The sequence below is a fragment of the Ipomoea nil genome, unplaced genomic scaffold (genome assembly GCF_001879475.1).
Source record: "Ipomoea nil cultivar Tokyo-kokei standard unplaced genomic scaffold, Asagao_1.1 scaffold2279, whole genome shotgun sequence".
In the NCBI taxonomy this organism is placed as follows: Eukaryota; Viridiplantae; Streptophyta; class Magnoliopsida; order Solanales; family Convolvulaceae; genus Ipomoea; species Ipomoea nil.
In genome coordinates, this window is record NW_017618707.1 from 1356469 (window position 1) to 1378674 (window position 22206).

Consider the following 22206-nt stretch of genomic DNA (forward strand, 5'->3'; position numbering starts at 1 on the left):
ATCGCACTTTTGGTCCCTCAATTAGTGCCCATTCTGCAATGTCATCCTTAGTTCCCAATTTGAACACATTTGGCCCCTCAATTATTCGACCATTATGCAGATTTGGTCCTTCTGTCTGTATGGCCATTTAACACCGTTTAAAGCATGGGTAAAAGTGAAATTTCACATAGCATTGTTTATAATAAGTAGGGGAAATCGCACTTTTGGTCCCTCAATTAGTGCCCAATCTGCAATGTCATCCTTAGTTCCCAATTTGAACACAATTGGTCCCTCAATTATTTGACCATTAAGCAGATTTAGTCCTTCTGTGAGACCATCAGTTTAACTCCGTTTAAATCAGGGATATAATTGAAATTTCACATGATTAAGAACTGAAAGTAGTCTAGCCATCAACATAGCTGTGATTTTCGGTGATGATGGTCTGGTTAATGCCGTCGCCGATCATCATCAAGTATTTCTTGTTCTTGGCAATGGAGACGTATTCTTCGTACACGTCGGCAGTCACATATATGAGGAAGTAGCCGCCATCGGACAAAGTGTTGTTGGGAGCAGCGGCAATGTCGTCATTAATGGTGGTAAAATTTTCACTCCCATCTTGACTCACAACCACAATGTCAGTCACCAGAACCTGGTCATCTTCCTGAGTTTGCAGGAGTTTTCTCCGACCCAAGCTATTTCAGGTCACCTGGTCAGTCTCGAAAATCGCATTCGTCCATTCCGACATCTTCAGAGGCAAACGCCCGTTTCAGAACCCAAGCTATTTCTTGGTCGGACGCCAAGCTCCGGCGCCGGCGGCCTTCTTTTTCCTCGGCACCCACCCTTTAGTGAACAGAGCCAGAGAAACACTAAACAGTCGCGTGTCGTTCGCCAGCGGCACCACGATCCCATTCCTAACGCTCCAAACCGACGACATCGCTTGCAGGCTGTATATACACGTTTGCGTGTTGGTGAGAATGGCGCTGAGCAATGTTTGCACGTCATCGGCTTCCAACACTAGGAGATACCGGGAAGTCCCGTTGACAGTCTTGAAAGAACTGGAGAGATAATCCATGTTTAAACCGGCGAGGAACTCGCAATCCTTGAGAGCTCGAACGGCCGGTGGTGGTTAACGACTTGGAATTGCGGCGAAGGTACTTATGGATCAATGTCAGAAACTTGCGTGCAGCGGATAAGGATTTGCAGACGGAGAATCGGCCATAGGCGTAGACATTGGAAGAAGAGTTGTTGTTGGGGAGAACAGTTTGGCAGTAAGATGGGTAGGGAGTGGACTTGCAAATGGTGGATGCCGAGACATTTCTCGACGGTGGCAGAGCATCTGCGACGGCGGAAATAACAACCGGGCAGAGAAAGGGGAAAAATTAGCTTATTATATTCAAGGCTATGTGAAATTTCAATTATACCCCTGATTTAAACGGAGTTAAACTGATGATCTCACAGAAGGACCAAATCTGCTTAATGGTCAAATAATTGAATGACCAATTGTGTTCAAATTAGGAACTAAGGATGACATTGCAGATTGGGGACTAATTGAGGGACCAAAAGTGCGATTTACCCTACTTATTATAAACAATGCTATGTGAAATTCCACTTTTACCCATGCTTTAAACGGTGTTAAACGGCCATATAGATAGAAGGACCAAATCTGCTTAATGGTTGAATAATTGAGGGACCAAATGTGTTCAAATTGGAAACTAAGGATGACATTGCAGAATGAGCACTAATTGAGGGACCAAAAGTGCCATTACCCCTTTATAGAGTTAAATGGTTTGATTGCACACTTTTTGATCAATGGCCCAATAGCACAAACACTAATAGTCCGATGTCCTATTTGATGCTTCTTCCAAAATACTATATTCTACATGTTGCTTGAGCTTATCAAAAAGTAATTAAGCCACACACGTGAGAAAACACATTGATTATATAATATATAAATATAAGTGTACAATCTAACTGTTAAATTAGATTTTTAATTAAAATAGAATTAATGCTAACTCATTATTTTTTGTGTCCAATTTCTTGTCATGTTAACAAATCGTAATGAAAATTGTCAGGTACAAACAACGACTAAGAGCAACCCCATTAGGGGTTTTCAGGTTGGTTTTTATAGAGAAAAAAATGATGGGGGGGGGGGGGGTGTTTACAAATGGAAGTCTTGGTTTTTTTTTTTTTTTTTTCTCTTGCAAAGACTTGTTTTTTTGTATGAGAAAAAAAAATGTGCGTTTGGAGCTCATTGCGCGTCCGTTTAGACGCTTCAGAGTGACCGCCACTACTCTGAATTAAAATAGCTTCTTATTATTTTTTTAAGCTGGTCGTTGCATGCAACGGTCAGCGCCCAACTGTTTCTTTTTTTTTTTAATTGTTTTTATAACATAATTTTCAAATAAATTAAATTTTAACATTTTTAATTTGAATATAATAAAAATGATAATTGTAATTATAATTTTATAATGATAATAGATTAAAAATAATTAAAATATAATAGAGTAAATTGTAGGTCCACAAAAAATTGGGAAAAAAAAAAAACTTAAATCTAATGGAAATAAGAATTTTTGAGATTGAATGAGATAGTGATGATGAGATGGATGTTTGAGCCCACAAAAAACTTGAGAAAAAAATGGCAAATTATACCGTGGAACCGTGTCCACCTTACAAGGTGGACACGGTTTCCAAACTATCATAATTGTGAATATAGAATTCAAAAATTATGAACATAGAGTTATGTAATTGTGAATATAGAATTCAATAATTGTGAATATGAAGTTCAGAAATTATGAACATAGAGTTCTGTAATTGTGAATATAGAGTTCAATAATTGTGCATATGAAATTCAAAAATTTTGAACATAGAGTTTTATATTTATAAACATAGTGTTCAGTAATTATGAACATAAAACCGTGTTCACCTTGCATAACAATTGGAAAAAAACCTTACTAATTGCTCTAAAGTTGCACTGTACTCTCTAATTAAAAGGTCAAAACCTTACTAATTGCTCTAAAGTTGCACTGTACTCTCTAATTAAAAGGTCAATTATCTGAAATGCCACGCTTCATGTCTATTACTTGGCCAATTGAAAGTGGCTCTTTCTCAAGGGAAAGAGTCATGCCGCTCCCGTTGAAACAGTACACAATTATTGTGTTTTTTTATACCATAAAACTATAATACAATATAGTTAATTGAATAAACAGAATAAAATATATTCTATAAATTATTTTCATTAAAAATCAACTTAAATTTTATATTTTTTTGTCAACTCGACAAAGAATGTATTTGCATGCCCCTTCTATTAGTTCAACAAGCAATATAACGAAAATTATTGTAAAATAATGACAAACCATTTGCATGCGTTTCTTTTAGTTTTTTTTTTTTTTTTTTTTTTTTTTTTTTTAATGAAAATAATTGTATATATTGAAAAGTGTTTTCTCCAAGTCAACTCCCACAATATTATACATGATTGGCATCTCACATAACATAAACTATGTGTACACAATCTCAAAATATTTGGTTGATTCTTCATTATTGACTAAAACTAGACTCAAAGGTAAAGTATCAAAAATTTTAAAAGTTGAGACTTACAAGTATTTTATATATCAAAGACATGATATTGTTCCAAGCTATACTGAAAAATACTACGGAGTAGGTATCAAAATAAATGTTTGGATCAATGAGGGGAGAACTCATAAGGCAAAGATGGCTCGTAAATCCTTTTTGACTAACGAACACCTATTCCAATTAGGAAAAAAAATTTAAAAGATAGTTTAGTTTTTATGAATCATCAATCAATGTCATATAGAAATTTATATTATGTGTCATCGTATTCAATTTATTCCTGAAAAATTTAAAATTAATTAAGTTAAAAGAAAAGTATGTATAAATATCATATCAATATAAAAGATGTGTAATTTATAATGTGTTTTCTATTCGATAAGAAATATCTTTTACACGTATGCTTATATCATATCTGCCTTGTGTTTCACCTGACCGGAGCCTAGTCAAAAGATAGTCCCTTTGGATTAGTGGTAGTTGCGCTTCGCACCTGGGATAGGATTTCCGAGCTCATATGAACGGGAAGACTATCCCAAGCACCGAACCATCATTATTAGTATAGCCCGATCGCATTTCCCAATTCCCGATCACATCATAATAATGCAAATGTCAGGAATCTCGTAGCATGTGAAATTATTATGACCACTCCCATCGTGATTGGTGCATGTAGGACATGTAGTTTACATGTCGAACGCTCGGCATGTGTCTCTCCAGACTTCTATATAAGGCGCATTAAATGCGTGGGGAGGGACTTTTGGACTTTGCAAGACACTAGACCTAAACTCGAGAACGTCTAATCTCTGAACCAATTACTTGAGTTCATACATTATGACCAAATACAATATATGTACGTATTTGTCACATCACTATTCAAACCATATCATTTTATCTAATTAATTATGTTTCATATTTTGTTATGAATATTTTTTATCGTATTCTGAATTGTTATGACTTCTCGCCCCCGGTCAAAAAGAGTTTTAACTTTGTTCCTATTTGTAAGTTTTGTTTTATAAATTGTAATTAATAATTAATTTATTACGGAGTTTTTTTTAGTAATATTGACTTTATTACAAGGTATTATATGTTCTATACTTTCTCAAACTACTGCAGTCCAAAAAGTCAATATCCCACCACCCGGGTTCAATCCTGTGACTTTCCCTCAAGGGGGGCCACATATGTGTTATCTAAGCACAAGATACTTGGCTATTACGGAGCTTATTATTATAACAATGTTGTTTTCTGTAAGCTTATTTGATTTTAAATTATTTATTCATTTTTATAAACTATAATTATATTTATGGAGGCACTGATGCAGTTATGGATTATTTTGCATTTAGAAAGCACCTATACTTTTTTTTTTCATTTTATTATTGTGTATGTAAAATTGTTAAAAATTTGTGAATATTATTTCAAGTTATTTGACATTATTGTTTTTTTCTTTATGCAATTTAAATTTTAGGTATGAAAATATATGTTAACCTCATATAAGACCTTTTTTTGGCTTTGTGTTGGACCTATAAAATGATAGGACCGAGTATAGAAAACAATGCCCCCATCCCCCTCTTTATAAAAAGTGAAGGTTGATCTTAGTTGTCCATTAGGTTCACCAATGGTTGAGAGTTTTAGTAAAAAGAAATATGTTAATTTTATAATTATAAAAAACTTTCAAGTTTACAATACTGTTTAATTTTCTCCCCTTATATTTTTAGCAATCATCAATCATTGATCTACCCAAATAGATTGATAAGAGTTGTCTTCACTTTTTACCTAGGATTATGTTCTCATGTGAACTCTTCCAGGGTTAAAATGTGAACAAGTCCCCATATAAAAAGTGACGACTGATCTGATCCATCTTGGTAGATCGTATGTTTTGATATTCACATCCATTTTCCCCATTGATTTTCTTCCATATTATATTAAGGGTGAGCGTGAAGCGGATTGTAGCACATTTGAGTATGCTAAAGGTAGATTTGGTAAATCTCATTTGCATATGCAATCGCTAGGGTTTTGGATTCGATCCGTTAATGGCGGTAGCATATTTGGATCGATGATTTCATATGACGAATTTTAAATCCAAAAAATGAAATAAATTAATAATAAAAAATTTCAAGTATTCAAAAATCAAATCACAACTTTTCAAGCACTCTATTCCAAAAAATCCAATTTAAAAAATATAAATAATTAATTACAAAACTTAAAACAAATTTAAATTACAAATCTTCATTCATTTTCAATTATTCATTCATCTTCAACATAATTTTTAGCGTGTGATTGCAATGTCGTAAAGAAAATGAGAAAAGTCACAAATGACAATTGAAAAAAAAAAAAAGAAAAAAGAAAAAAGGAGAGAGACTTCAAATCCTTAGATTTGCGTAAAAAAAATCTTACTCTATATAATAGCAAAATGTTTTTTGCCACATCAGTTTCCCGCCTAAATGAAATTGCATCATTTTAATTAAGGTATTAAATACCAATTAAATATCAATGTAAAAATGCAACGTAATTGGGTATTAAATACCAATTAAATATCAATTATATGGATAGATAGTTAAATGTTTATTGGGCTTAGCATTACAGGTTTTATTTTTTCTTTCATGTCATGAAATATTTCATATTTAGTTTAGATTTATATATGTTGTACGTATATAATTATTATAATTAGGCAATGTTTAAGAAAAGATTTTCGTAGTTAGTTTCAATGTACGATGATGATACTATATTTTTTATTTATATATTGTCAAGTATATGTACTATTGGCTTTAATTGCAAATCATATTAATAAATGTTTTATATATAAGAAAATTTAATTTCATAATTTTTTATTGTATATTGTTTGATTTCCTATTTTTTTAAATTTTTTTTTATAAAAATGTGTGTGTCTATATATATATATATATATATATATATATATATATATATATATATATATATATATATATATATATATATATATATATATATATATATATATAATTATTTTAACGTAAAATTTTTAAATCTCATGTGGTATGTGATAACACAATTCTTTATAATATATGCTAACAGTATGTGATGTTCGATATAACAACCAATTTAGTATTGTTAAAGAAAAATACATTTCAAAATAAATTTTAATTTCATGATTAATATTTTATTTTATTGTTTTTAAAATATTATCAACAATAAAGTTACTTAGATTTTATGCCGTGCATCGCACGGGGCAAAAACTAGTTAAGAATAAGGGTCAAATAGGTCATCGAACCGCACACAATAATGCAATTAGGCCACAGAATTCAAAAAAAAAAATTACAATTGAGTCCCTAAACTAATCCATTTCAAACAACTTGTTCAATTTGCAGATTTTCCCCCTTTCTAACAGGTCACCCAATTTAAAATATGTTTTGAACTTTTTAAAAAAATAATAATAATAAACTAAAACTAAAACTAAAAAAAAAAACATTGTCTCCGCCCGGCGGAGACGGAGAAGGTACCGAAAATGAAGAGACTCTTCGTCTCCGGCCATGGAGACTAAGATACCCATCTTCGTCTCCGGCCATGGAGACTAAAATACCCATCTTCGTCTCCGGCCAGAGACAAAGATACGGTCTTCGTCTTCGACAGATGTTTTTTTTTTTTTTTAATTTTAGTTTATTTTAATTAATGTATAAAAAAAATTATTTTTAAAAAATATTTTAAATTAGGTGACCTGCTAGAAAGAGAGAAAACCTGCAAATTAGACAAATTGCTTGAAATGGATTAATTTAGGAACTCAATTTTAACTTTTTTGAGTTCAATAGCCTAATTGCATTATCGTGTGCAATTCAATAACCTATTTGACCATTATTCCAAAAAAAAAAATAAAAAACTACAATTACATTTAAGTTGCACTTGGCAAAAAGGCAGTCGCTAAACATGATTTTGGTAGAAAATTAGCGAACCGAATTAAATATTGCAAATTTTAAGAAGTCGCATCTGCATTCGATCAACTGGCAACTTCTTAAGTGAATTTATATCACATCTACTTAAAATGGTTAAGTTTAAGTATTGAATGAGAGCAAATTTGACGAATTCTTGTTCACCCATATATATATATATATATATATATATATAGGCTTCGAATCCGGTGCACCCCCTTTGATAAATGAGGTCATGAGATTTCATGTTATCCATTGATTAATTTTCCATCAATGGTTCAGATAATTAGAGATTATTAAAAGAAGAAATGATATATATTAACCAAAAGGATTCAACTGTAATTGTACTTATTGAACTATTTATGGCATTAACAGTAATGGAATCTTAAGCATTAAATTAGGGATATAATGTATGGTAATTGAGGAGATGGATCATTAAATCTTCAGCATACACGTAGTAAATTTTAAACGCGTGAAAGATACTGAAAACGTAGCACCATCATCAACCAAGAAACGCACTTCAGTAATGGCTGTACAAAGCACAGGTAGGTGCATTCCTTCATATTGGTGTGTGCGTAATACTTGTATTTGCGTTTTTTACTGTTTTTGTTGTGGTGACGAACGACCTACGAAATAGTGATATTTGTGAACCTCTGGAAGCAGCATTTACATGTATGCGTGGCTGCATAACAACTTCTGCAACCCTTCCGGCTTTATTACGTCGTGTATATATAATGGGAGCTTAGGGGCCGGGTGCGTGGAGTAACAATAGTCAGTGCATTATAGATGATTAGGCAATATGTCGGTGCATAGTCGTGTGTTCGCATGTGCGTAATACCAACATTTCCGTTCCTTTTTTTTTTTTTTTTTCGTTTATGCGGTAACGTAATTGCATATAAGCTTGTGCAACCCTGCCGGGTTTATTAGGGCGTGTATGTATAAGGGGAGCTTAGGGGTCGGGTGCGTGGAGTAACAAAATTCCGCTCATTATGGTTGAGTATGCACCAAACGGTGCGTAGTCATGTATTGGTCTATGCATAATACCAATAGGGCCGTTACTAATTTGTTAGTTGATGGGAAGAGCGGACTATCAATTAGGGCTATCTATGAACCTCAGGAAACAGCTGGTATGTGGTAGCGTGGATGCACATAAGCATATGCAACCCGTCCGGGTTTATGACATCATGTATATATGATGGGAGCTTAGGGGCCGGGTGCGTGTAGTAGCAATTGTCTGTGCATTATACTGATGTTATATGGTGGAACAGTGGTTGTGTTTATTTTTTGGTTCTGTTAGTTTACGGGGGTGACACACGTGGATTTAAAACACCCCATGCGAGGGCGTTAGTTGAGGAGGATGGTTAGTAGCCAACAACTGGTAAGTGGTAGCGTATCACTGGTGAGCTAATGAGGTTGGTGCACAGACGGATATTAGTATGTGCGTACACGTGTGCGTCGACTAACAACAGACTGTGCATTGTGGATGCGTATGAGTAAGGAATCGTTTTCCGTATAAACTTTGTTGTTTTTTTTTTTTTTGTTTAGACGAGCTAAATGTAGGGGTAAGTAAGTGCATGCGGGACTGATATCTGAAAAATGTGGAAGGACATGAATTATGATTCCAACTTCTAATGTTTTTAGACTATTAGCAGGATGCGTAAACCAACATCAGTATGTGCATAGTAGTGTATATATGGTGTGTTATTGTTTTTTTTTTCTTTTTTTGGTTATTGTTTTCTGTGTTAGCTTTCGATGACAACATAAGTAAATGAGATGTAGGGGAGAATGAAACGAATGTTTGACATAGAGAAACACACGTGAATTTCGAACACGCCCACGATATTGATTTCCTGTATTGAACTTTTTGAATATTTGGGTATTTGTTATTGATCGTAAGGATATTTATTTTGGAATCGAGCAACGACCAGAATTTTGTGACCAAATTAAAATGTTATGAAACTGTTATTGTATGACAGGTGCCCCACAAATAGAAGAAGTTGTTGATGACCAGAACACGCACCAACACAATAACAGTGGCGCACCAACCTAAAAGAAAAAAAAAAACAAAAAAAAAAACAAAAAAAAAAAACAAAAACAGCAGTAGCAATTTCCAACAACACTTTACACCTAACTTGCACACGGTAACAAACACAAACGCACAAACCACCACCCGTAGCCGCGGTCCACCCCAAACTCCTAAAAAATAATAAATAAATTAATAAGCACGCACCGACCCAATACTAGTTGCGCACCAACCGAAATGTAAAAACCCCCAAAAAAAAAAAAAAAAAAAAAAAACTAGTGCCAATTAGCGTCTACAATACACCCTAACCTGCACAAAGGTACATACTACTACGCACAAACCTCCACACCCAAAAAAAAACAATAAACACGCACACACTCAACACCAGTGGTGCACCAACATAACTGTAAAACCAACACAAAACCAGCAGTAGCAAATACCAACAACACTTTACCCTAACTTGCACAGGGTAACAGCTAGAACGCAAAAACCACCCCACCCAAAACCAGTAGCCCACCACCCTATTACGAAAAAAAACAGGAAAAACAAAACCAGAATGCATATTACAACTCCAGACACTAACACACAAACTATTGGACCCATATGCATTTACCCAAGCCAAAAAATCAAAGCCCAGACACCATTCACCTACTGTGGAATGACTTACATTCAAAAAAAAAAAAAAAAAAAACAGATACAGTAAGACAAAAATTTCCTATGTACCAATCACAAACCATTGTACCTATCCAAATTAAAACAACCATTATACCTATCCAACTTAAAACAATTCAAAATGTGAGAGAAATTTCTAGCATTGAGGCCAGCTCTAGGGCCAGCCTTGCGCCAGTTGAGGAGGCGGTGGGCGTCGTCGGAGTCGCGGGATATGCCGAGGTCGTCGATGATGCAGGTGGCAAGCACGTGCTCTTTGAAAACTTATTGGATTTATCAGTAGAATTGTCTCCTAAAGGCATTTCCCCATTCTTTCTTTTCTTTGTAGGTGGTGTAGGAACAAACCAAGAATTACTAATAGCCCCATTGACAGTTGCATGGGATTGGATGAATGCAGCTAGATTTGTATGAGCCCAATGGAAAAGAGAGCTTTTCCCGTTACTTCCATCAAAATTCTTACAATCTGCACATTTACAGTTTCCAGAGCAAAGAATATTAGCCTGGAAACACTCACAGTACTTCTTGAGACATCCAGATTTCTTGCAATTGCATCCTCTATTGTGCTTTCCTGAAGGCGAATCTTCACCAACTTCCACCTGAATTCCTCAAAGAAGTCAAGAAAGACAATGTTTAGCATTTGACCACTACAATTCAACCTTCCATTAAATAGAATGATTAAAACTTGAAATTCAAATAATATAGAAAAGAGACTCTAGTTCTTGGCTTCTTGCTATTCAAACAACACAATCACAAGATCATGTTTGGCAACATTTTTAGGGTAAAATGATATTACTGTATTAATAGCAATCTAATATTAAACAATTAAAGAGTGTTCCTTCAATGACCTAATTAAGCATTCATGAGAAGAAAAAAGAGTCTGAATTCATTAAAAATGGCATCTAGTTCCTACATCTTTTCTTTTGTTCTTCATAGAGTAATTATTTCAGCAACTTTGTGTTCCTTAAAAAAACAGCAAAATGAAATTATCTAAAAACCAAACCATCCAAAATTGTGAAAGCATATCATAAGATTATTACTATCTGCCTGTGAAAACAGCCACACTGTAACGCACCAACCAAGAACATAAAAAGCACACAGTAGACCACGAAAAAGCACATGAAACATATAATTATCATCCGCTGCGAATGCCAAAGATAAATCACAGGAACCACAAAACAAAAAGAAAAAAAAAAAAACATATAATTATGCCCAGCCACGAACACCAAAACACCACCAATGCCCAGCCACGAACACCAACCTCCCGACCAATCCGAGAAAAAAAAAAAACATATTGCAACCCCCCTAAACCCTAACCCGAAAAATAGAAACCACCCACGGACACACTAGCACCCACCACCAAACCCTAAGTACATCGACGTCACAAAAACAAAACCCCCCGATGATAACACCCCAGAAAAAACACACAAGAAATCGAAAATCCTAAACCCCAATCCACTACCCTTCGCTACCGTAACAAACCCACCAAAATTCGGGAAAAAACACCACAAAACAACAACAAAATTTAAAAAAAAAAAAACGACGATAGATATTACCAGAAATTGACGAAGACGAGATACCCCTAAGCCTCATAGACTGCCTCCTGCTAGACCCATTCATGGAGACACTCGGCGAGGGAGAACAATCGGCGAGGAAGATGAGAGGCGAGGGAGATGAGAAGCGAGGGAGATTAGAAGCGAGGAAGATGAGAGGCGAGGGAGATGTAGAAGGCATGTGCTCTAATTAATGCCGGGAAAAGAGCGTAGGGATAATAAAAGCATAAGCAAAATTACAATAATACCCCTTCTTACGTAAACAATCAACTCACATGGGGAATAAACCAACATCATCTGAGCCCTTGATCAAAAGAAATCAACGATCAGGGTGTGTGCTTACGGGCTCGGCTGACTAACCATCCCATGTGCGTTTGTGTTTGTTACCGTGTGCAAGTTAGGTGTAAAGTGTTGTTGGAAATTGCTACTGCTGTTTTTGTTTTTGTTTTTTTTTTTTTTCTTTTAGGTTGGTGCACCACTGTTATTGTGTTGGTGCGTGTTCTGGTCATCAACAACTTCTTCTATTTGTGGGGCACCTGTCATACAATAACAGTTTCATAACATTTTAATTTGGTCACAAAATTCTGGTCGTTGCTCGATTCCAAAATAAATATCCTTACGATCAATAACAAATACCCAAATATTCAAAAAGTTCAATACAGGAAATCAATATCGTGGGCGTGTTCGAAATTCACGTGTGTTTCTCTGTGTCAAACATTCGTTTCATTCTCCCCTACATCTCATTTACTTATGTTGTCGTAGAAAGCTAACACAGAAAACAATAACCAAAAAAAGAAAAAAAAAACAATAACACACCGTATATACACTACTATGCACATACTGATGTTGGTTTACGCATCCTGCTAATAGTCTAAAAACATTAGAAGTTGGAATCATAATTCATGTCCTTCCACATTTTTCAGATATCAGTCCCGCATGCACTTACTTACCCCTACATTTAGCTCGTCTAAACAAAAAAAAAAAAAAAAAAAAAAAAAAAAACAACAAATTTTATACGGAAAACGATTCCTTACTCATACGCATCCACAATGCACAGTCTGTTGTTAGTCGACGCACACGTGTACGCACATACTAATGTCCGTCTGTGCACCAACCTTATTAGCTCACCAGTGATACGCTACCACTTACCAGTTGTTGGCTACTAACCATCCTCCTCAACTAACGCCCTTGCATGGGGTGTTTTAAATCCACGTGTGTCACCCCCGTAAACTAACAGAACCAAAAAATAAACACAACCACTGTTCCACCATATAACATCAGTATAATGCACAGACAATTGCTACTACACGCACCCGGCCCCTAAGCTCCCATCATATATACATGATGTCATAAACCCGGACGGGTTGCATATGCTTATGTGCATCCACGCTACCACATACCAGCTGTTTCCTGAGGTTCATAGATAGCCCTAATTGATAGTCCGCTCTTCCCATCAACTAACAAATTAGTAACGGCCCTATTGGTATTATGCACAGACCAATACATGACTACGCACCGTTTGGTGCATACTCAGCCATAATGAGCGGAATTTTGTTACTCCACGCACCCGACCCCTAAGCTCCCCCTATACATACACGCCCTAATAAACCCGGCAGGGTTGCACAAGCTTATATGCAATTACGTTACCGCATAAACGAAAAAAAAAAAAAAAAGGAACGGAAATGTTGGTATTACGCACATGCGAACACACGACTATGCACCGACATATTGCCTAATCATCTATAATGCACTGACTATTGTTACTCCACGCACCCGGCCCCTAAGCTCCCATTATATATACACGACGTAATAAAGCCGGAAGAGTTGCAGAAGCTGGTATGCAGCCACGCTTACATGTAAATGCTGTTTCCAGAGGTTCACAAATATCGCTATTTCGTAGGTCGTTCGTCACCACAACAAAAACAGTAAAAAACGCAAATACAAGTATTACGCACACACCAATATGAAGGAATGCACCTACCTGTGCTTTGTACAGCCATTACTGAAGTGCGTTTCTTGGTTGATGATGGTGCTGCGTTTTCAGTATCTTTCACGCGTTTAAAATTTACTACGTGTATGCTGAAGATTTAATGATCCATCTCCTCAATTACCATACATTATATCCCAGATTTAATGCTTAAGATTCCATTACTATTAATGCCATAAATAGTTCAATAAGTACAATTACAGTTGAATCCTTTTGGTTAATATATATCATTTCTTCTTTTAATAATCTCTAATTATCTGAACCATTGATGGAAAATTAATCAATGGATAGCATGAAATCTCATGACCTCATTTATCAAAGGGGGTGCACCGGATTCGAAACCTATATATATATATATATATATATATATATATATATATATATATATATATATATATATATATATATATATATATATATATATATATATATATATATATATATGGCAATTTATATCCTACACCACGGCGCGCGTTGCACTGTGCGCCCAGATGCAAAACGACGTCGTTTTAAATTTTTTTTTTTTTTTTTTTGAAATTTCCCGCCCCAGTGAATGACAGTAATTTTTTCTTTAAAAAAAACCCGTTGTTCAAAAATGTACATAATGTTATATTAGAATACAAATAATTGTATACATGAATATACATAATTATATAACAAAATATACATACTCTTTTTAAAAGATAATACACATAATCTAAGATAATACATAATAAACATAAACTTTTAACATAATACACATCAATTCTTAACATAATACACACAAATTTTCTGATTCGAATGTACATAATTGTATAAAAAGAATGTACATAATTGTATAAAAAATGTACATAACTGTATGAACAAATACACATAATTGTGTGAACACATACACATAATCACAGCAACTTCCTACCGCGCCTCCCAAAACGACCCCAAAACGGCGTCGTTTTGAGAGGCGCGCGGCGCACAGTGCTACGCCCGCCGTGGTGTAGGGTATAACGGTTGTATATATAGGGGCCATCATGCTCTCATAGAGTTGAGATATCAATGCAAGGCATTGTGGAATGGAAGAGGACTAAAACGTGAAAAAGTAGGCAAGCCAAGGTCATGAATCCGACAACAGAGGGCGTGCGCATATCGGTTGAGGAACAAGACCATGATTTGTCGGATAGACCTCTCAAGAAGATGAAGAATATCCCACAATTACTCTCTTCTTCCACATCTCACCCCACACACAAACCCCTCATTTCTCCTCCCCAACCTCCAAGTTTTCGTTTTCCTTTCGCCCTCCATGATACTATACCCCACCCACTGTTTCACCATCAAACTATGATTTCTTTTGCTCCACAACAGCAGTTACAAAGCTCTTCTGGCTGTGGGAACGATCAAATTTCCTGGCAAAGCGCTGGGCCGATTGGTTTGGGTCACGATGGTCTCAATGAGGCAGCCTCTCCCTTGCCCAAACTATACCGGGGAGTGAGGCAGCGCCACTTGGGGAGATGGGTGGCGGAGATTCGCCTCCCTCACAACCGAGCCCGCCTTTGGCTAGGCACCTTTGACAGTGCAGAAGATGCTGCCTTGGCCTACGATCGCGAGGCCTATAGGTTAAGGGGAGCCAAAGCAAGGCTGAATTTCCCCCACCTCTTCCTCGATGGCGCCCTCCATGAAGACCTCGAGACTGCAACACAAAAAGAAGCAAAACCAAAGCAGATAACATCAGGTAATATTATCGAATCTAACAATACAAAGTGTTCCGGGATCTCCGCTCATGAACCTAAGACAATAGATGATGATTATGTTAATCATGATCGAGATGTGGAACCAGAGTGGGCTGGGGATGAACTTGAATCAGATTGGCTCCCAGGAAGCAATAATAATACTTTCTGGGATCATAACATCTCTACTACTACTGATACCTTTCTACAGCAATCTGATTTTGCCATTTCAAGCTTCCCAGATGACAATCTTCCTCATCTGAGCACCACTGAAGCTGGGATTCTACAACAAGAGCCTTATTTGAACTGAGCACTTTAAAGACAGTTATAATTAGTAGATGGTATCCATCCATACCATGGAATCAAGGTCTTAATTAGAAGGTTATATTAAAATAAAGTTCCTAATCTAAATCAATTGCTAAACTCATAGCATTCAATAGCTTCTCTGCTGTGATTGTAACCTGCCCTGCATTACTACAGGATTAGTATTTTGTTTTTTAAAGCTGAATATGTCAGGGTTATAACCCCAAAATTGATAAATGGCACAGAGATTGTCTGTAGTAGATTGTGCACCCATGCACAAGAATAACTCTATTAAGAGTCCCAGAAAGAAACTTCAGTAACTTCAGTCTTTTAGTATGAGTGCATTACAGTCATATGAGTAATCTTAGATTATAATATGGTATCAGAGCTTGTTCAGTCCACTTTCTGTCCACACTGTGGTGCTTCCGTGTGCCCGGTAAATCCATCAAATAAATGGATATGGACTTAAGCAACAGAAAGTCACTCTCCAACTAAATGTTTGTGGGTCTTCATGAGCCTATACAAATTACTAGAATTTGTTGTGTTTTGGGCTTGTTGGGTTGCTACTAGTAGCTTGATTTGTAAAAACATTTTAACACTATAATAAAAGCTTTGGAAATTTCCATGGTTGTTTCCATTTTTTGACAAGGCAAAAAGGTTAATCCAGGCAGAATTGCCAGAGAAATTTGGCAGCGTGGTCTTCATGTGTCAAAGACTTGAGAAAATGGCACCTTTATATTCACCCTAACTCACTTATTAGGGGTGGATCTTTATAAAGTTCTAAAAGCATGAGTTTCGGCATGCAAACTCATTGTTTTAGAAAGACAAATAAATATCAGTTTTGAAAAGTGCACTAAAACTTCAACTGTTTCATTTACAAACACAAACTAAACATCGCAGCATTTCGGAACACTAAACAGATAACAAGACAGTCATATCAAGTATAAACACTTCATTATATTTTGCATAGAACTAAAGTTCATAAGCAGGGAACCTTGTGTCAAGCGGTTCTGTCATGTCCAGAAAGAGATAAGCCATACCCCCAATGCCTTCAAATAGTGAGTATGGACGATCACCGCCATGCATAATTCCCTCTGATATAAGAGTTTGAGCTCTATTGTGCAGAAAGCAAGCAAATGCCTTTGCCCGGTACAAATATTTCATGTCACCTGTTAATCGGTAAAGTGCAAGAAATACATACGAGTTCCCACTGATACCGTGACAAATACCAACTCGTTTTAGTAGTCCCCGATTCCAGACCACCTCAGCTGCATCTACAGCTGCTTGAAGAAACTCCTCACTGTTAAAAACCTAAAAATGGCATAAGACATCACACTAAGCGAGACTTTTCGGATATATACAAGGTCTTCTCAGGGAGAAAGACATAAAAAGTACTCCGTAGTTAATATATTTAAAGGAAAAGGGTCAAATAAGCCCCTAAACTTTATCTAAGAAGTCAATTATACCCATAAACTTTCAAATGTTGCAATTAAACCCACAAACATGTTATTTTGGAGCAATGAAACCCACAAACCTGTTGGTGACCTGTAATTGCAGGTCAACTAGGGTTCCGGCCAACTCTGGTGAACGTCCGACCAAATTCCGGCAAGCCTGTGAAATACCAGTGACCGGCGACCATCAAACGGTCACCAGTCGCGTTCTGCCGGAGAAGGCGACCAATGGATAAAGCGACCAAGTTGGTCGCCTTGTCCAATCGTCGGAGAAGGCGACCAACATGGTCGCATTATTCGCCTTCTCAGGCAGAAGACGACCGTCGCCGGTATTTGATATGGCTTGCTAGAATTTGGTCGGACGTTCGTCGGAGGTTCACCTGAGTTGGCCAGAACCCTAGTTGACCTGCAATTACAGGTCACCAACAGGTTTCAGGTTTGTGGGTTTCATTGCTCCAAAATAACATGTTTGTGGATTTAATTGCAACTTTTGAAAGTTTAAGGACCTAATTGACTTCTTGGGTAAAGTTTAGGGACTTATTTGACCCTTTTCCCTATATTTAATGATACACTGCAATGACATAAAACCAGAAGTATTCAAAGAATAAAATAAATTTTGGCAATAGGGATGCACTTAACCTTTGCTGCCTTTGTAAGAGTAAGAGCAAGGCCAGGAGCACCATGGCACCAATGCACAAGACGATCTGATTCATTTCCTTCACTTGAAGGGTAATTCCCACTAGGAAAGCGGTTCCTGATCATAAAACGCAGGGTGCACTTGATATCCTCCAGCTCATCCGGTTTCAGTTCCATGTCCATCAATACATGCATAATACCAGCCAGACCATGGGCAGCCCCCCAGTATTTTTTCCCATGCCACTCATACATCAAAGGGCATCTCCCTGTCGCCATTTTATGGCCAGATCTTATAACATCATCCACTACTGCTCGCTGCAGAGAGGTATATAATATAATATAATATAATTAATGAAGAACAAAATGAGGAGGCCTAAGAAGTCAAAACTAGAAAACAACTTCTTACCATTTTGGTGGTGAAGGTGAAGTAAAAAGCTGCAAGGTAATAAACTGACCTCCTTAAATTGCGCCAAGTAATGGCTACATAACCGTTCATTGCCAATGTGCATTGCCACAACTGAACCAAGGGCACATACACCCGCCTGCCCACATATGAATGTGACCCGCCTGCAATTCCATGACAGGCAAACCCCATCAGAGTGCATCTATTTTGCATGCAGCATTCCTTAGCACTTCATAGCAAATAAGCAATGATATGATCATTGAAGAACTCCAACAAAATGACTGATATCCTCAACTGAAAAACATTGAAACAAATCACTTACAGTCTTACACTGACCAGACTCGTTCTATCCGTTTTCATCTACCAACAATTACTATTTGCTCTGTCACTAGGCTATGACTTCAAAATGTTTGTAATGACATTATAAAATCAATATTTCAAATCATAAATTAGCAGCACAGCCACAAATATTGTGATTTGAGAAAGACTGAAAGAGAGGATGCTACAACGAACCACAACATGCAAAGCCACCAACTTTATTTGCAAAACTGTTCCAATCTATCAGGTTGAAGCCAGGAAAAGACTTCACTTATTGAACAACCAAAATATGCATTTATGTTAAGAAAGAGGGACCAGAGATATATATATATATAGTTCATACGTCATACCCAGAACCGCGAGAAGCAAGATCACAAGCACTGGTTATCTCCAAGCACAAAGCAAGATCATTCCTGTCTTTGCTAACTTGGTAAGCTTTAAACAACAAGAAAGCAGTGCCCAGAGCCCCAGTGTACAGTGAATAGTCACTCACGCGTTTCCCCTTAGCTACCCACGTCTCCTCCACAATCTGAAACGAACCAAAGCAACCCAGTCAGACAAAATTACAAGCACCAAGTAAACAATCTTGAAATTCGGATGAAATTACATGGAATCCATATACTAGTACTATGAAGAAGTGGAACAGTGGGTACCTTTTCTTTAAGCACCAAAGCAGATTTTTGTATTTTCTTCGCGACGTTCTTGTAAGGAAGATGTAGAAGCTTAGTGAGTGAGTCTTGCGCTTTTTCCGCTAGCTCTTCTGCCTCTGCGGTTTCTGGGATGAAATTAGGCATTTCGTTCGGAAAGAAACGGTCTGCCATTTCCTGAATCAACTATCCCCTCTGGGACGAAATTGTTTGCTTTTTTGTTTTAGATTTTGTAGTTAGTTCTCGGAGAAGATGGAATTACCGCACAGAGATTCGCCCTTCGAGGCAGTGTGGAATATTTCCTACAGAAAGAATTATAAAGCTACTGTGGGAATTTATTATTAAACTCTTCATTATTTGTTATGTATTTTTTTATGTTTGTATATATATTAATTAATTATCTTGATTTATTGAGTCTAGGTTAAGAAAATAGTTATGAACAAATACTATATTATAACATAGTCGGTAGTACTCAATATATATATATATATATGGAAAATGGCACTTTTTCCCCCTATGTTATATGCTTATAGCACTTTTTCCCCCTGAGTTATTCATGCATCCACATTTGCCCCCTCAATTATTATAAAAGTGGCGGTTTTTCCCCCTGATAATATTAAATAGACATTTTTACCCTTAAATACATATTTTATTTATTTCTCTTGTTCAACAAATTATTGTTTATACGTAGGGATGGCCACGGTTCGGTTCGAACTGAACCGAAAACTATAGCAATCAAATAAAAAAAAATTCAGTTATGATTCATAACATAACCCAATATTTGGGTTTCCGTTTATTAAAATTGTGAAGTGGAAAAAAATAGATTCTGAACCGTGAACCAGAGGTTCAAATCGGAACAACTACTAGCAATAGCTTAAAATTAGAATTATAATATTTGCAAATAGTGTATTTTTTTTCGCATTTATATTGACTCTCACATATAAGTATATATAATCGCGATTTGGTTTTTATTTTGAATCGTTGTTTCACAATTTCGGATCCAATTTGAACTGTTGGTTCAAACATTATTTTAAAATTTTATTTTTTTTTATTTTTAAAGTATTCTAAATTCAACAATTAATGTATTTTATTTTTTCAAATTGTGGTTATAATTTGTTGGAGAAGTAAAATAAAGGAAATATTTATTTTAAGGGTAAATATGTCCATTTAATATATCAGGGGGGAAAATTGCCACTTAAATAATATAGGGGAAAAAAAGTGCTATAAGTATATAACACAGGGGGAAAAAGTGTCATTTTCCCTATATATATATATATATATATATATATATACCTATTAGAGATTATATAAAAAAAAATTAAGAAAGTTTAAATAAATAAAACATGTTAATTAATTTTTCAAGTAATTTAATTGTTATATTTTCCGGATAACACCAAATATGTTAAATAATTCTTTCAAGTTATTTCCATCAAGTATATTCCTTAGGCTAACATTATTCCTGTAAATCTCTTCCACCCTCAAAAATGGATCTCACTCTCACATCATCCCATTTGCAAATCATCTACTATTCATACTACATCCTTACAAATCTAATCAACTTTCAAAAGTAGGCCCAATGTATTAAAATAACATTATTAATTATATTAAAATATTAAAAAGTACAAAAAAATCAAATAAAATTTTAAAAAAAAAATTACAAAAGCTGCCGCGTCAGCTTTGTCAGGGTTTGCAAATTTGCTTGCAGTGCAAATTTGCAAACCCATTTCATTAAAAAAAAAAAATGTATATGTGGCTTTGCCACATCACTTTACAAAGGGGAGTTTGGCTGGGATGTGGACAGCCTTATAAGCATTTTTCAAGAAATTTAATTTATGGAAAGTATCAAACGACTTCTGAATATATAATTTTAGCTGACGAGGAAACTATAAACTAACCATCACTATGCGAGAGTGTCTATGGGTTGATGGGTTATAGGGAACTCTACTTTTATATAATAGCCTTTAAATTATATATATAAGTAAACGTTAAGCATTTTGTGCTTATATAAACGTTAAGCATTTTGTGCTTATATGACATGTAATGACCTCTCTTATGTAAGAGGTCATGTGATCAAACCTTAGTGGAGGCATAGTTGATTTTTGTTGTTTCAATAGGATTAGACTATAGGAAGTTTGACCAAGATGTGTTTGAAATTTTAAAAATGTAAAATGGTGACCCTACTGCGAGATTGTTTAACGAATATTTGTTCGTAAAGCAAGTCGTGTCTATTTAAAAATGTAATACTAGCCGAGATAAATTGATTATTACTCTTAAGAGAAAATGTAATATTTTTGATAAAAAAAAATATAATATTTTAAAATCAAAATGTAGGGTCATAGGGGTGACCGCAGTTCGGTTCCGATTCTAAATCATATGTTTTTTGTTATAAAAAAAAAAAAACTACAAACTAGAGCTGAAACTTTTCGACGATTTCGGTTTGAATCGCTAGTTCGTACTTAAATTTTTCTGTTTTTTTAAATAATCCAAATTCAATAATAACTTTTTTCATTCTTAATTTCTTTTTCAAAAAAAAAATGGTTATATCAAATATTTAAACGGTGTCCTTCAAAAAAAAAAAAAAAAGACTTTAAAGTTAAACTAAAAAAAATAAAAATACTTGTTATAATTAAAGTTTAAACTGTTAGTTAAAGTTTAAACTTTAATCAACTAATAGTTAAACTTTAAATTGTTAATATATTTTTTTCGGTTCGGATTGGAATCGGCGATTTCGGTTCTTGATATTATTGAACTGAAACTGTCAATCTGTCATGTTCTGGTTCGGTTTTTACAGTATACAATTTGATTCGAACCAAACCGTGGTCATCCACTCATCCCTATCATTTAGGGACTGAAGAGTTACTTATGAAAACAAATGTAATACTAATTAGAGATAAATTGATTGATTGTTACTTATGATAATAAATTATAATATTCATGAATAAAAATGTGATACGTTTGATAAAAAATATAATACTTTTAAATATAACTGTAGTATTATAGATTAAAAGTTACTTATGAGGAAATGTGTTATATTCATTAAAAAAAATATAATACTTATGAGAAACCTAATCCGTTTCTCGAATGAG

General features: G+C 35.3%; 2 protein-coding genes and 1 pseudogene across 2 annotated transcripts; 1 reads left to right on the plus strand and 2 right to left on the minus strand.

Moving 5' to 3' along the window:
- Positions 1-364: 364 nt before the first annotated feature.
- Positions 365-1598, minus strand: LOC109150400 (annotated as a pseudogene).
- Positions 1599-14754: 13156 nt separating this feature from the next.
- On the plus strand, positions 14755-15672 carry LOC109150401 (ethylene-responsive transcription factor RAP2-13-like). Its single transcript, XM_019298310.1, has one exon. It carries the CDS (start codon positions 14755-14757, stop codon positions 15670-15672), a length of 918 nt encoding a protein of 305 aa, XP_019153855.1.
- Positions 15673-16483: 811 nt separating this feature from the next.
- On the minus strand, positions 16484-19426 carry LOC109150333 (lanC-like protein GCR2). Its single transcript, XM_019298228.1, has 5 exons — positions 19127-19426; positions 18824-19002; positions 18208-18319; positions 17756-18067; positions 16484-16976 (listed from the first exon to the last, which is right to left on the minus strand). Exons 1-5 carry the CDS (start codon positions 19292-19294, stop codon positions 16638-16640), a joined length of 1110 nt encoding a protein of 369 aa, XP_019153773.1. The 5' UTR covers positions 19295-19426; the 3' UTR covers positions 16484-16637.
- Between the last annotated feature and the right edge of the window lie 2780 nt (positions 19427-22206).